General features: G+C 46.5%; 1 protein-coding gene across 1 annotated transcript; it reads left to right on the top strand.

The window, feature by feature from the left end:
• Positions 1–2,754: 2,754 nt before the first annotated feature.
• Positions 2,755–4,409, top strand: LOC123769875 (uncharacterized). The gene is made up of 2 exons (XM_069324651.1): positions 2,755–2,818; positions 2,971–4,409. Exons 1-2 carry the CDS (start codon positions 2,755–2,757, stop codon positions 4,407–4,409), a joined length of 1,503 nt encoding a protein of 500 aa, XP_069180752.1.
• Positions 4,410–17,835: the final 13,426 nt, after the last annotated feature.

Consider the following 17,835-nt stretch of genomic DNA (forward strand, 5'->3'; position numbering starts at 1 on the left):
TTGGGCCATGCGAAGTAGCTATGTGTAGATCCACCCCAGAGAGACATATACGTGTCTCTCTGGGGTGACACCTACGCTTGAAACAACCACAGTCTAGCCGGTACTTTGTGTTCCATAAATCAGCAACTTCCACATTTCTAAACCAGTATTTACCCAGGTCATTCCTCACTCTACACTTCCCCAATTTATATCCATTGTTTAGAGTTATATTTTGTGTTGATATATTATATATATCCGCTTTGTTATACCCATTCATCGCTTTATACATTTCATTCATGTCACCCCTAACATTTGATATATACAGGAAGCCTATTCTGAGTGTAAACATATGAGGTTTGAGTACAAACACCACTCAAACGAAGGCAAACACTAGAATATGCAGCCCGTCCTTGTATACAAAGATCCAAGCTCGTTAATCCAGCCGCCAAACCCCCTTTGTTTATGAATGAAAAACGGTTTACACACGACTTACAACTGTTGACGTTCGAACATATCCGGAACAAGTGCTTCACTGACGAATCTTGTTCGAACCCCAACGTTGTAAATGCTCAGCCCGTCCTCCAAACAAAGACCCAAAAGTGATTCCATGCACCCGCCAAACCCCCTGTTTATGAATGAAAAGCGGTTTACACACGACTCACAACTGCTGACGTTCGAACATATCCGGAGTAAGTGTTTCACTGACGAATTTTGTTCGAACCACAACGCTATAAATGCTTCACTCACGTACTACAAATACAAATAATCGTCAACAGAACCTAAACACCTAACCTAACCTAACCTATGCCTATATATACACAATATGCTAATATATTATAATATTAATTTATACTTGAGAAAATTCCCGTTTTGAATGAACAGCATATTAAAATTTATGAATGCGTCTGTGGGGTCGACCGCTGGATGTAATGGACTTGAGTCGAGGATGGGTTGAAATGCTTCACCCACGTACTACAAATAATCGCCAACAGAACCTAAACACCTAACCTACGTCTAACTATACATATAATTTATATACATATATAATAATAATATTAATTTATACACGAGAACAAACTAATTTTTAATACACAGTAAGTTAAAATTGATGAATGCGTCTGGGGAGGTCGGCCGCTGCTTTAAACAGCCTAGTTTGAGGACGGGTTGGCATATGAATGTCAACGAACCCTTTGCGAAACAAATGAAATCGCTTCCCAAAAGCTACTGCGCTTTCTCATACATACATAAATAAATAAAAAAAGAAACAAAAACAATTGAGCATCAACCAACATCAGAGAAAACGGGTAATGTTTACATTCAGGAGAGACTGCAGGAAACATGTGTGTGTGGCCCTTCTGGCACCAGCACCGTGACTCGCCCCCTCCCTTCACCACCACAGTGCCAAATGCAGGCACTGTGCCAATCACGCCGCCTGGCTCGCCATTCACGCAACCTCAACGAGATATTTCGGCCAAAAATCACATTCTCAGCAATGAATGATAAGTGGACAACAGCTTACAAGACCTCAATACTGCAATTTAATCTTTTCAATACGATAGCAATCCCTGTGTTGCAGCTCAACCTCACGGCTGTACGATAACTCTCCTCTCGGGGATAACAGATATGCAATCTTTACATTATTAATCTCAAAAAAATTTAACCACGGAGTACAAAATTTATTAAATTTTATATTTATTAATCGAAGATAAAGGAAGTAGATACTCATAAGGGTAAATGTTAGTAGTTAAAACTGTCTATCGAGGCCCCGAGTGCCATCCTGGGTGTAAGCAAGTGGGCGGTGTGGGACGCCTCCACCACCACCACCACCCACTGTTGTCCGTGGTGCTGGCTGTACCACCACCACCACCACCCACTGGTGTACGTAGTGCTGGCTGTACCACCACCACCCACTGTTGGCCGTGGTGCTGGCTGTACCACCACCACCACCACCCACTGTTGTACGTGGTGCTGGCTGTACCATCACCACCACCACCCACTGTTGTACGTGGTGCTGGCTGTACCACCACTACCACCACCCACTGGTGTACGTGGTGCTGGCTGTACCACCACCACCACCACCCACTGGTGTACGTGGTACTGACTGTACCACCACCACCACCACCCACTGGTGTACGTGGTGCTGGCTGTACCACCACCACCACCACCCACTGGTGTACGTGGTGCTGGCTGTACCACCACCACCACCACCCACTGGTGTACGTGGTGCTGGCTGTACCACCACCACCACCACCCACTGGTGTACGTGGTGCTGGCTGTACCACCACCACCACCTCCCACTGGTGTACGTGGTGCTGGCTGTACCACCACCACCACCACCCACTGGTGTACGTGGTACTGACTGTACCACCACCACCACCACCCACTGGTGTACGTGGTACTGACTGTACCACCACCACCACCACCCACTGGTGTACGTGGTGCTGGCTGTACCACCACCACCACCACCCACTGGTGTACGTGGTACTGGTTGTACCACCACCACCCACTGGTGTACGTGGTGCTGGCTGTACCACCACCACCACCCATTAATTTTACAACAATACCCCACCAACATAACAATTGAAAAGCTGAATATTTTTCCTATAAAAGGCGCACCAGTTGTCCCCAGTTCTGATGACTGAATCTGACGATGACTTAAGATTAGACCGCGATACAACAGGCTGCCACCTCCCCCTCCCCCTACACCCTGCGACTTCGAATACCTTACCACAACTCGGCTCTAACTGACGGAACAGGTTAGGGAATACCAGTAGCATGAGGTGCAAGGAAACTGGGTCAAAATGCTTGCCTCCGGGGGAGGGCGGGGCGCTTCCTGATGGCATCTCTACTGAGTGGTTGTCTGAATGACTTGATTCTGATTGCCACTACCACCACCACCTTCCCCTTTGAACAGGGGGTTATGAGGTCTAAGGACGCTGTTGGGGGGCGTCCGTGGCCTCCAAGGTCGGTGTTGTGGTGGCTGCGGGTCAGCCCAAAATGACGTACGAGGCACAGAGGACCAGGAACGTGGCACAGAGGACCAGGAACGTGGCACAGAGGACCAGGAACGAGACACAGAGGGCCAGGAACGAGGCACAGAGTACCAGGAACGAGACACAGAGGACCAGGAACGAGACACAGAGGACCAGGAACGAGGCACAGAGGACCAGGAACGAGGCACAGAGGACCAGGAACGAGACACAGAGGGCCAGGAACGAGACACAGAGGACCAGGAACGAGGCACAGAGGACCAGGAACGAGGCACAGAGGACCAGGAACGAGACACAGAGGGCCAGGAACGAGACACAGAGGACCAGGAACGAGGCACAGAGGACCAGGAACGAGGCACAGAGGGCCAGGAACGAGACACAGAGGGCCAGGAACGAGACACAGAGGACCAGGAACGAGACACAGAGGGCCAGGAACGAGACACAGAGGACCAGGAACGAGACACAGAGGGCCAGGAACGAGACACAGAGGACCAGGAACGAGACACAGAGGGCCAGGAACGAGACACAGAAGGCCAGGAACGAGGCACAGAGGACCAGGAACGAGACACAGAGGACCAGGAACGAGACACAGAGGACCAGGAACGAGACACAGAGGACCAGGAACGAGGCACAGAGGACCAGGAACGAGACACAGAGGACCAGGAACGAGACACAGAGGGCCAGGAACGAGACACAGAGGACCAGGAACGAGACACAGAGGACCAGGAACGAGACACAGAGGACCAGGAACGAGACACAGAGGACCAGGAACGAGGCACAGAGGACCAGGAACGAGACACAGAGGACCAGGAACGTTGCACAGAGGACCAGGAACGAGACACAGAGGGCCAGGAACGAGACACAGAGGGCCAGGAACGAGACACAGAGGACCAGGAACGAGACACAGAGGGCCAGGAACGAGGCACAGAGGACCAGGAACGAGACACAGAGGACCAGGAACGAGACACAGAGGACCAGGAACGAGACACAGAGGGCCAGGAACGTGACACAGAGGGCCAGGAACGAGACACAGAGGGACAGGAACGAGACACAGAGGGCCAGGAACGAGACACAGAGGGCCAGGAACGAGACACAGAGGACCAGGAACGTGGCACAGAGGACCAGAAACGAGACACAGAGGACCAGGAACGAGACACAGAGGGCCAGGAACGTGGCACAGAGGACCAGGAACGTGACACAGAGGACCAGGAACGAGGCGCAGAGGACCATGAACGTGACACAGAGGACCAGGAACGTGGCACAGAGGACCAGGAACGAGGCGCAGAGGACCATGAACGTGACACAGAGGACCAGGAACGTGGCACAGAGGACCAGGAACGAGACACAGAGGGCCAGGAACGAGGCACAGAGGGCCAGGAACGAGGCACAGAGGACCAGGAACGAGACACAGAGGGCCAGGAACGTGGCACAGAACGGTAGTTGAGACAATGAATAAGAAAAATGACGAACGGGAACCATGCAACTGCCCAACCAGAACACCACCACCACCCAGTAGATTGACGGTTGAAAGCCGGGACCAAAGAGCCGAAGCTCAACCCCCCCCCCCATATCCTCGCAAGCACAACTAGGCGAGTACCCAATACGGTACCTGAGGCGCTTAATAGAGGATAGAAATAGCCTACTCTATCCTTATGAGATTGGTGGTTTATTGTGCACCCCATACTCATCCTGTGAGCCGTAGCGCAAAAAGATTTCAGTTTGCCCAAACGGCCTTAATAGACCTCGGGGAATATTCTACAAAAAACTGTAACAATATACCTGTACAATATATAATTATAATCATGGCTAGTAGCAAACTCCCCGCACTGTAGCTTCTGTAATGTACAATATATTACACACTGGAGGCAAGCCTTTGTGTTAATACTTAAAATCATCAACAAAGCCGAGTGTGTAGTTTGACGTCTCGCCAAGAGTTATGGTCTAGAGTCTAGAGCAGGTGTGGCGAACCTATGGCACACGTGCCCAAGGCGGCATGCAGCACACAGTACCGCATTGTAAATCTTTAAACCCTACCCATAATATATTTATTATTTTTTTTTTAAGAGATTTCAAGAATGTTTTCAAGCATCTTGTTCCCTTTCTCTGTCAAAAATGGTAAGACACCAATATTAAAATGACTATAATCTGCAGATCAAAATTCCCATGGGCACATGAGATAATTTCTTAGATCTTTGTCAACTGGGACACATGCACTCAAAAAATGCTCTCCACCCCTGCTCTGAAGTGTGCATGTAATCACGTGTTCTGCTTCAACATTGTCATCCTAGTAAACAGCGAACAAGCCAACACCTGCTGGGAGTAAGAGCCGCCTGGGGTAGCTATATGATGTATTCAATAGCCTCAGCTAAAGTCACTAAAGCCACCCAGTATAGCTCCATCAACAGCAGAAAATCCATAGGTGCCGTGATGGGGGTTCGAATGTATGCGCATGTGTGTTCCCAGATGCATGCTCTAGTCGATATATCATTTTCTCATTGCAACATCACGATAATGTGATTTCTCTGTGTACAACAAGTACACAACAGCCTCAGCAAAAGCTACCAAGAGTTTCAGCTGCTAGTATTGATTGTGTTTACATTCGGGAACGCCTGACGCCAACACTGGGTTAAGAAACACCGAAGCCATGAGGCTATACGAGAGAAAATACCCGACATAGAGAGATATTTTCACCTTACTTATCATGTCTGGGAATGTGCTTAACGACATATTTTGTTTTTTCTTGTTTTTCCTTTCCCGTTTCCTTGTTTCCTTTGGCACTTTTTTTTTTTGTTGGGAATTTTGGAAATTTTTCCGTTGGGCATTTTTGGAATTTTTTGTTTTATGTTTGGGATATTTTTTGTTGAGTGTTTGACACTATTTTTCTTTGTCGTTTGTCTTGTCCCCTAACTCCCCTTGCCACTTCGGGGGGGGGGGGGGAGGGGGTATAGGGTGTAGCTTCAGGGCACCAATCCCTCCAGCCACAGGGCATGGCGGGAAGGCACCCCTAAGCATACCTAATACCTTATCAAACACAAACTAAAATACACATAAATGGCAGATCTCATCACAACCCACAAGAGTTAAGATGATACTAATAACACACAGTTGCTACTTTTTTGTTGGACGTTTGCCACTCGTTTGGCAATTGGTTATATGTTGGCCAAATTCCCCGGCAGTTTTCAAAATACGATTCCTATCGGAAATATGACTGCCCAACAAAAAGTGACAAACGCCCAACAAAAACAAAAACAAAAACAAATCCAAATCCACAAAAAATCCAAATCCACTAACAAAAAATTTCAAATCCGCCAACATATACCTTCCAAATCCGGTAAGTCTCTGCAACACTAACTTGCAATAACTAATATTCAAATATTGTAGAAATCCAGAAATAACAACCCTTAATTTTAATATAATTTTCAGATAGAAAAAAAAAGACACTGAGAACAGGTGTCTGAAATTAGGGCCGGGCTTATATGATATAAAAACACACACGGTATAGCAATTAAACCACACTTTAGGAGCGAATAATGCCTTCCGCTCGCAAACGCAGCACCCGGACTGTTGCAAAAGTCATTATAAACTAAGAATTTAAGAGTCTCAGAAATATTTGTGTGCGTAAAGATGGATGTGGAAGGCTTGTAAGACGACGACAACATGGTCTCAGGATACCAGGCGGCGAGCGCGCTGTCTGGCGGGAAGTCGCTCCCCGGCATACCATACCCTACTCTTCGTCGTCGCGGGGACCCCTACACCCTCGCTCCCCGGCATACCATACCCTACTCTTCGTCGTCGAGGGGACCCCTACACCCTATGTTACCCTCGCAGAAACCTTTGATCTTTTGAAGCTTTTTCAGCAGCCGTTTGTAAAGCTTTTTTGTTTTGATCTCGGGCTGATATTAGTCTAAGGTTAGACATGGCGCCATTGGCTCGTATATATAACATTGAATCCGAGTTCGATTCCCGGGCAGGACGAGTCGGTTATTTATATATACAGGCATGTTTTTCTAACACCTGATGCCTCTATTCACCTAGTAGAAAATAAGTAGACAAAATTTAGGCAACTGTTGTGGGTTGCATCCTGAGGAAGATCAGTGGTTGGCCTATGCCCTAGGCCTAAGGGACACCTGGATAACATTAGAGGCTTCCTATTCTGAACACTATAGTCATAATGGCTTGGTTTTCTCTCCTGATAGTTCCCTTCCCTTCCTTGATTGCTGTAAGTTAGCATGTTGTTAGTACTACTTACCTGTTAACTACCTGTTGTCTACCTCTTGTAGGTTCTGTAGAAGTTGGTAAAGCTGACATAAGTAACTTGACCTCTTGGGGCGCCTGACAGCTGGATGGACAGCGCTTTGGATTCATAGTCCTGAGGTTCAGGGTTCGGTCCCCGGTGGAGGCGGAGAAACATGAGCAAAAATGTTTCTTTCACCCTGATGCCCTTATTACCTAGCAGTAAATAGGTACCTGGGAGTTAGACAGCTGCTACAGGCTATTTCCTGAGGGTGGAGGCCTGGTCGAGGACCGGGCCGCAGGGACGCTAAGCCCCGAAATCATCTCAAGATAACCCCATAGTGTCCACGCAAGACCTCACGAGTTTAGCTATACAAGGCCTATGAGATTTTATTTCCCCATCTAGAGCGTGCTGACGTCGTACCTAAAAAATAAAAAAAAAGAGGGTAGATCTAGCCTTAAAACGAATGTATCGTGCTGCAAATGTTGACATTGTCTTCCTTGGGAGATGAATACATGGCTATTTAAAAGATGGTTATCTAGAGGCATAAATCGTGCTTATTAGGCTGTTATCGTACGTAGGGGAAAAGTTACCTTCCCTGAGACGTCAATGTCTCACACACACACACATTTACTATCGTACCAGCATTAAAACCCACAAAACCTGGCAGTCAACACAGGCTCCATACAGCAGAAAAGCAGCCCCGTAGCAAAAAATATTTATTTTTTAAAGTTGTATATTCTTTTTTAGCGTCGGGAACTGGCTTGTAATTAGTATGCAAGGGCTGTGAGGCAAGTCCCGGGATGTTTACGCTGCTCTGGGTAAAGTGGGAGGCGTGCAGGCGAGATTACACCAAAAAACAGCGCCGCACCCAGCACAAAAAGTCTAATATTTCGTCTCTTAAGTAGAAGTAAATCTGCTTATCCTTTGCCTCCAAGGATGGCCTTCCTCCTCCTCCTCCTCCCCTCCTGGCGGCATCGTGGCTCTGGCAGACATGCCTCCCTGATCACGAGGACATAAACCATCGTACTCAAAAGGATTTAATTTATCTCCCTCGACAGGTCAAGTTGTTGTACGCCAAGGGGATCTGTCGTAAGCGGCCAGAGAGCCATTATCCGACATCGTAGCTCGAGCTATCATACACAAAGTGGCTTATTGTGGCGTGCTCGAGAAAGGCTGAGTTATCGTACGTAAGTGTTTCATAGTACTAAGAAATATGGCATCATCCCGTGAGCTGTGTTGAGATGTCTTACATAATAGTGTTCTAGTACCGTACTTACGGGGCTGGCTAAACCCCCACATATGACACAATTATTCTCAGTCAAATTTATATTATTTTCCTTTTTGGGGTTGATTTATTGCTCCGGACGAGGCTTGCATCTTGAGGGGTCAAGGTATACAAAATAATACATGCGGTACAGGGTACAGGAAGGTGTACAGTGAGTCTTAATAATGACTGGTGAGTGGACACACTATACACTGTACGGTACAGGATACAGGAGGGGGTCAAGTGTACACACTCCACACCCTGTGAGTCCTGCAGGGTTCAGTCCTTGGACCAATACTGTTTCTGATATATATAAATGATCGCCCAGAGGGTATTGAATCGTTCCTTTCATTGTTTGCTGATGATGCAAAAATTATGAGGATTAAAACAGAGGAAGATAGTAGGAGGCTACAAGATGACCTTGACAAACTGAATGAATGGTTCAACAAATGGCTATTAAAGTTCAACCCGAGTAAATGTAAGGTAATGAAACTAGGTGGTGGAATCAGGAGGCCAGACACAGGATACCGAATGGGAGATAAAGTCCTTCATGAAACGGACAGAGAGAAAGATCTAGGAGTTGATATCACATCAACTCTGTCTCCTGAAGCCCACATAAAAAGAATAACATCGGGGGCGTATGCGAGGCTGGCTAACATCAGAACTGCCTTCAGGAACTTGTGTAAGGAATCCTTCAGAACCTTGTATACCACATACGTAAGACCAATCCTGGAGTATGCGGCCCCAGCATGGAGCCCATACCTTGTCAAGCACAAGACGAAGTTGGAAAAAGTTCTGGAAAAGTAGTATGCCACTAGGCTAGCCCCAGAACTAAGAGGCATGATTAGTTCTTATTAAACGTTTCCGCGTCATCTGCCCTTCTCTTCTTTATTTCTATGGTCTAAGACTCATAAACTTGGTGCTCCTTATCGTTCTATCATTTCTCCAAGGGACTCTGTCAGCTATCCTCTTGCCTCCTGGCTCGCTAAAACTCTTGACGCCTTACCTTGGCACTTTTTCCCCTGTCCACCTTCGTCACTCTCAAGACTTCATAGAAAGACTGCGCCTACAGCCCTCCTGTAAGATGCTTAGTCTTGATGTTGACTCTGTTTACAAAATAGTTTACAAAAGTTCTGTTTACAAAAGTTCCCCCTCGATGACGTTCTCTCTTTCCTTAGTCAGAAACCAGGTGTTTCTAGTGTGAGGTTTGGTCAACATTTTTCAGCCACGTTACTGACTTTTCATCTGCCTAAGAGGCATAAGTTACGAGGAAAGGCTGCGTGAAATGCACCTCACGTCGTTGGAAGACAGGAGAGCTAGGTGAGACATGATCACTACCTACAAAATTCTAAGAGGAATCGACAGGTTAGAGACAGATAAATTGCTTACGCAAACAAGGGGACACAGGTGGAAACTGAGTACCCAAATGAGCCACAGAGACGTTAGAAGGAACTTTTTCAGTGTCAGAGTAGTTAACAGATGGAATGCATTAGGCAGTGATGTGGTGGAGGCTGACTCCATACACAGTTTCAAATGTAGATATGATACAGCCCAGTAGGCTCAGGAATGTGTGTGCGCGCGCACGGGCACGCCTTCCCGCGCAAAATGAAACCATCAACGCCAAACTGCTACACCCATTAATCTCACATTCACAAACATCGATTACTCCCACAAGCCGTTTTGTCACCGGTGGCGGCTTCCCGCTTTCTTTGGTCTTTGTTTTGTTTCCGTTTTCTTCTACATTAACACGGTAGCTTTTGTATTCTCCTTTCTTAGCCAATGTTGTCTGTGACTGGTGGTCTCGTGTGGCTGGTCGTCCACGTATTGCAAGTTTACAGTGTTGGAGCGAGTCTGATGTAAACTCTAGTCCCCCACCCTAATCCCCCCCGCCGTAAGGGGATTAACAAAGTGGTATACATCTGTACTTACCTATCAGCGTCTATCAGGGAGTGAGGTCTAGGGACTAGATTCACTAAGCAGTTACGCAAGCACTTACGAACCTGTACATCTTTCCTCAATCTTTGACGGCTTTGGTTACATTCATTAAACAGTTTACAAGCATGAAAATTTCCCAATCTACTGTTAGTATTGTTATAAACAGCCTCCTGGTGCTTCGGAGCTCATTAACTGTTTAATAATTGTAAACAAAGCCGCCAAAGATTGAGAAAAGATGTATAGGTTCGTAAGTACTTGCGTAACTGCTTCGTGAATCTGGCACCAGAGCTATTGCTGTCTAAATATGGCCCTACACATCAAAGGGATTAGCTAATCACTCGCCCCCTGACAGATTTACGACACAGTTACCCCCTTCCATTGATCACCTCAGTCAACCGAATCCCCCCATTCCTCATGTTCTATTCCGACTTCAAAGGAGCGACTACGGGCTCACCATAGCCTGTGCTGCTTGGGACTTTTTGTTCCATGTAGCGAATCTTAAACAACAACAAACTCAAAGGAGCGGCTTGTCAAGAGATCCCTGACTGACTGACTTGACTGGTAAGCCAGTCAGTCCAGCCAGCGTAACTTGGGGGTTAAGTTCCATCTGTCAAAGTTGAAAGAGAAGCAGTTTCATTAATCCTTTTCAGCCAATCACAACACAGATGGGGTTTTTCATTGGCGGGTACACAGCCTCGGGCCTCTCAGGTCGAGCCAAAGCCAATCACAGCAAAGGACGTCATTTTGACCGATTGTTATCAGCCAATCACAAGTAAGCTATTTTACCCGTAATCTGCAGACGAAGAATATAGACGCAGACTGAAGCAGACACCCCCCCCCCCCCACTGTTTATGAATGAAAAACGGTTTACACGCGACTCACAACTGATGACGTTCGAACACTTTCGGAACAAGTGCTTCACTGACGACTTGTGTTCGAACCACAACGCTGTAAACAGCCCGTCCTCCAAACAAAGATCCAAAAGTGATTCCATGCACCCGCCAAACCCCCTGTTTATGAATGAAAAGCGATTTACACACGACTCACAACTGCTGACGTTCGAACATATCCGGAACAAGTGCTTCACTGACGACTTGTGTTCGAACCACAACGCTGTAAATGCTTCACCCACGTACTACAAATACAAATAATCGCCAACAGAACCTAAACACCTAACCTAACCTATGCCTATATATACACAATATGCTAATATATCATAATATTAATTTATATTTGAGAAAATTCCCGTTTTGAATGAACAGCATGTTAAAATTGTTGAATGCGTCTGTGGGGTCGACCGCTGGATGGAATGGACTGGAGTCGAGGACGGGTTGACCATACCATACTCACGTGTTGCAAATTGAAAGACCCGCCAACAGATAACTTAATCTATGCTATTATTATAATACATAAAATTCTAATATAACACTAATTTATAATTGAGAAAAGAAAGCCATTTTGAATACCTTAAAACCTGTCAAGTTTGGCCGCCGCTTGCACGAACCTAGCCCCAGGAAGGGTTGTAAGAAAGCCAGTCAGAAAATTAAGGACGCGCGCTGTAGAGGAAATTATAATTTTGCGAATTGTTTTTTTTTTCAAGTCAGCTGAGTAAAAACCTTGCGGTGTTGCCGTACCTTCGCTGCCTGCCAGTATTCAAATCAAAATCAAATCAATTCAACAATACTGGTAGAAGTCAGGATATGAACAATCTTCACAAATACAAAACTGTTCCAAATTTCTGTAATATATCTCTGTACGTAAAACCATCGATTATATTATTTCCACAAAAAATGCAAATGTTTGGACAAGTTTGGCTCCGTCCAACGGCCTTGCCCCTGGCGCGCTGCCGACGCCACGCCCAGCTGTACGACAACACACTTACTAACGCGCGTTGCCAAACGTACGGTCTATACCATTTACAAGACACATTAAACACTTCAACATTCCTCGCCCTGCAATAACTTAAGAATGTCTTCGGGGCGAGCGTGTTGTTTATTTTATTAAGTGCCTCAACACAGATAAACTTAAGTGCCAGAATACACCCCGCAGCGTCTCTCAATGATAAAATTAACCGCTACGCCATCCATTATGAGGCTGCCATGGCATCCTCGATGATGACCCGCTACGCCATCCATTATGAGGCTGCCATGGCATCCTCGATGATGACCCGCTACGCCATCCATTATGAGGCTGCCATGGCCTCCTCGATGATGACCCGCTACGCCATCCATTATGAGGCTGCCATGGCCTCCTCGATGATGACCCGCTACGCCATCCATTATGAGGCTGCCATGGCCTCCTCGATGATGACCCGCTACGCCATCCATTATGAGGCTGCCATGGCATCCTCGATGATGACCCGCTACGCCATCCATTATGAGGCTGCCATGGCCTCCTCGATGATGAAGCCTATACTTCTGTTCATCGACTTTTATTAATTATAATTTAAAATGGAAATTGCAGAGAAATAGGCATTTCTCAAACTGAACTAAAATACATTTTAGTTCATCCCCGTTTTGTTCTTTAACTGAATTTTGTCCCGAAGTGAGAGTTTATTGTGCATTGTTCATCCTGTGAGTGAACATATCGTCATAGCAGCATGAACAACACCCCACCTACCCCTTAATAGGAAGAACACCCGCTGGGTTGTTCATCACGTGAGTGAACATACCGGCCGGTGTTCCCCGCGGCTGACATGAACAAGGGAGCAACACCCGCCAGGAAATGGTACACAAGACACCATAAACAATTTAAATGGGGCGCGGCGACCCCCAGAGAATGGTGGGCCAGGCCCCCCTTGTCACCCTCACCCCTGAGACAACAGACGGGGTAAGACAGGCAGAAACTACAGACAGACAGAAACTACCAACTACCACTGACAGGTCAGACCTACTAACCGTAAACTAATGCAACCATATAGCCAAAAAAATACGCTCTAGAATGCAACTCATTTGAATATTTCAGTCTCACTAATTCTTTACAGGAAGAACACTAATTATTTTAAGAAAGAAATAAACAAAGTCTTTCTTTGCATGCTGGGGACATGAATCAGTCTCTCCACGACGTTTATATTCATTTATACTAGCGATCCCTGACTCCTGATTGTTTGTAAACAGATGAAGAGTAGCAGATATGGGGTGCACCACACCACACTCACACGATGGGTGCACCACACGACCACTCACAAGATGAGTATGGGGTGCACCACACTCACAAGATGAGTATGGGGTGCACCACACCACACTCACAGGATGAGTATGGGGTGCACCACACCACACTCACACGATGGGTGCACCACACGACCACTCACAAGATGAGTATGGGGTGCACCACACTCACAAGATGAGTATGGGGTGCACCACACTCACAAGATGAGTATGGGGTGCACCACACCACCACTCACAAGATGAGTATGGGGTGCACCACCACTCACAAGATGAGTATGGGGTGCACCACACCACCACTCACAAGATGAGTATGGGGTGCACCACCACTCACAAGATGAGTATGGGGTGCACCACACTCACAAGATGAGTATGGGGTGCACCACACCACACTCACAGGATGAGTATGGGGTGCACCACACCACCACTCACAAGATGAGTATGGGGTGCACCACACTCACAAGATGAGTATGGGGTGCACCACACCACACTCACAAGATGAGTATGGGGTGCACCACACCACACTCACAAGATGAGTATGGGGTGCACCACACCACACTCACAAGATGAGTATGGGGTGCACCACACCACCACTCACACGATGAGTATGGGGTGCACCACACTCACAAGATGAGTATGGGGTGCACCACACTCACAAGATGAGTATGGGGTGCACCACCACTCACAAGATGAGTATGGGGTGCACCACACTCACAAGATGAGTATGGGGTGCACCACACCACCACTCACAAGATGAGTATGGGGTGCACCACCACTCACAAGATGAGTATGGGGTGCACCACACTCACAAGATGAGTATGGGGTGCACCACACTCACAAGATGAGTATGGGGTGCACCACACTCACAGGATGAGTATGGGGTGCACCACACCACCACTCACAAGATGAGTATGGGGTGCACCATACAGGCTAGTGAATGAGAATGAGAAAGTAGCAGGATGTATAGTGGTTGGTGGAGAGATGGGAGGGAGAAGGGAGAGGAGAATGAGAGAAGAGGGAGAGAGAGGTGAGAGAGAGGGAGGGAGTGTTGGAGGCCTGAATAGTTGGCACCCATCTCAAATTCTCTCTCTGGACAAAATCTTCACGTGAACACTGAACAAAATGCTTCACATTAGAAGGGTGACCTGCCAGAGAGCTTGAAGACAGTTAATGCCAAATCTATATACAAGAATGTGGTAAGCTTTTAATACTTTACATTTATAACGTGGAAGGTCCTGTAGAGATTCAATCGGGAGATTAGAGACACTAATGTAAATAATTTTCGTTGCTTTAGATTTGCGAGTAAATGCTTTACAATTCACTCAATGACGGGTGATGTCTTCGCCTCCGCCGGGGATCGAACTCGGACACTTAGGACTATGAATCCCGAGCGCTGTCCACTCAGCCGCCAGGCCCCCCGCAAGGCTTCAAAAAGAAAAATAGAGGAGACGGAAACGATCTGATTATAACCAAACACACACACACACACACACACAAGTCTCTGGAGACAATTGCCAATTTCTCCACACAGGACGTGTACAGAACAAGTGAGGGCAGGAGAGAGAGAGAGAGAGAGAGAGAGAGAGAGAGAGAGAGAGAGAGAGAGAGAGAGAGAGAGAGAGAGAGAGAGAGAGAGAGAGAGAGAGAGAGAGACAGACAGACAGACAGAGAGATAGACAGGTTCTAAAGGAAAGTTAGTTTTCTAACACCTTTTCTAACACTTTCTCTTACTACTACTACTCCTCCTCCTCTCTCCTTTCTTTTTCTCCTGCTCCTGCTCCTCCTCGTTAATTACATATCAAGTAAAATAACAGTTTTCCTCCTAAACTATTTCTCTTCCTCCCCTGTCGTTAGTTTTTTTTCCTTCTAATTGAAATTTACCCCAAGTTTCCCCTTCCTCTCTTTCTCGATATTCATCTCTCTCTCTCTCTCTCTCTCTCTCTCTCTCTCTCTCTCTCTCTCTCTCTCTCTCTCTCTCTCTCTCTCTCTCTCTCTCTCTCTCTCTTTCTCTCTCTCTCTCTTTCTCTCTCTCTCTCTTTCTCATTCTCATTGTGTCTCATTCTCTCACTGTCTCATTCTCTCTCTGTCTCTCTCTATCTGTCACTCATTCTCTCTCTGTCTCTCACTCTTTTCCCCCATATTCCCGTCATCTACTACCCCAGCTGATGAATGAATGGGTCGCTCACCTCCATTCATAAGCCTCGGTGTTTACCTGTGACGTCAGCAAGTCATTCATCAACACGCTATCTACACACCTCCATTCATTTACTATTTACAGGTGACAGCCAGGTACTACTCACTGATGTCATTCGTAGTTTACGTAATCTCTAGAGTGGTGAGAGAGATTCAAACCCCCCAAAAATGGGGGGGGGGTTTCTTTACGCACTTTCGAAACGAATATCGTTCATATCAATGTCATTTAGATAGCATGTCCGTCTTTATCTGTTTGATTGCCCTAGGATAGAGGGCCAGATGTTTAGGGCTAGCCTCACACAACTTTGCAGGGTGAATGGTCAGGGGGCTGGGATCAACATAGGATGTGATCAACATGATGGGTAGTCAGTCCATAGAACTATTTAAACCTATCTTGTAATATATATATATATATATATATATATATATATATATATATATATATATATATATAGGCGGATTGGGGTCATCCCTACGGTACAATCATTTCGTGGCCGGATAGACCCAAGATAGGCCTGGGCGAGGACACTGCTGGGACCCCAAGACTTACCTGCGCAAGCTTTTGGGCTCGATCCGGACTCTCGCCGATTACTGCGTCTATTTGTAAATTGTAGTCACACACACACACACACACACACACACACACACACACACACACACACACACACACTCTCTCTCTCTCTTTTCTTTTAGCGTGAGAGTAGTGGAAAAATGGAAAGCACTTGGGGAACAGGTTGTGGAAGCAAATACTATTCATACTTTTAAAGCTAGGTATGATAGGGAAATGGGACAGGAGTCATTGCTATAAACAACCGATAGCTGGAAAGGTGGGATCCAAGAGTCAATGCTCGATCCTGCAAGCACAAATAGGTGAGTACAAATAGGCGAGTACACACACACACACACACACACACACACACACACACAGGTGGAGGTCACGCACCTGGTTGAGCTAGGAATTATCTCCCCCCAACAAAGAACTGGGAAACAAAGGGCTGGCGTACCGTAAGGGAAACTATGAGGAGATGAATAAATTCCTAAGGGATATACCATGCGACACAGAACTCAGAACCAAGTTTGTACAAGACATGATGGACTATGTCACCCAAAAATGTCAGGAGGCTGTAAGCAGGTTTGTCCCAGCCCAACAGGAAAAAACAGAGAAGCAAAGGAAGAATCCGTGGTTTAATAGGGAATGTGTGAAAGCAAAGGAGCTGAACAAAAGGGCATGGAGGAACTTCCGTAATAACAGAACACCAGAAAGTAGAGAGAGATACCAGAGATCCAGGAACGAGTATGTTAGTGTGAGAAGAGCAGCTGAGAAAAGGTATGAAAATAATATAGCTAATAAAGCCAAGACCGAACCAAAGCTACTACACAGTCACATCAGGAGGAAGACAACAGTGAAGGAACAGGTGATGAAACTTAGGGTGGGCGAGGACAGGTACACAGAGAATGACAAAGAGGTGTGTGAAGAACTCAACAAAAGGTTCCAGGAGGTCTTTACAATAGAACAAGGAGAGGTCACGGCGCTAGGAGAGGTGGCAGCAAACCAGGCGACCTTGGAAGGGTTCGAAATTACAAGAGATGAGGTCAAGAAGCACCTATTGGAGCTGAACGTGAGAAAGGCTGTTGGGCCGGATGGAATCTCACCATGGGTATTGAAAGAGTGTGCAGGATCACTTTGCTTGCCACTCTCCATAGTGTATAGTAGGTCACTGGAAACGGGAGACCTACCAGAAATATGGAAGACGGCGAATGTGGTCCCAATATACAAAAAGGGTGACAGACAAGTGGCACTGAACTACAGGCCAGTGTCCTTAACTTGTATACCATGCAAGGTGATAGAGAAAATTGTGAGAAAAAACCTAGTAACACATCTGGAGAGAAGAGACTTCGTGACAACCCATCAACATGGGTTCAGGGAGGGTAAATCTTGCCTTACAGGCTTAATAGAATTCTACGATCAGGTGACAAAGATTAAACAAGAACGAGAAGGATGGGTGGACTGCATTTTTTTTGGACTGTCGGAAAGCCTTTGACACAGTACCCCATAAAAGGCTTATGCATAAG

This window comes from Procambarus clarkii, chromosome 14 (genome assembly GCF_040958095.1).
Source record: "Procambarus clarkii isolate CNS0578487 chromosome 14, FALCON_Pclarkii_2.0, whole genome shotgun sequence".
Classification (NCBI taxonomy): Eukaryota; Metazoa; Arthropoda; class Malacostraca; order Decapoda; family Cambaridae; genus Procambarus; species Procambarus clarkii.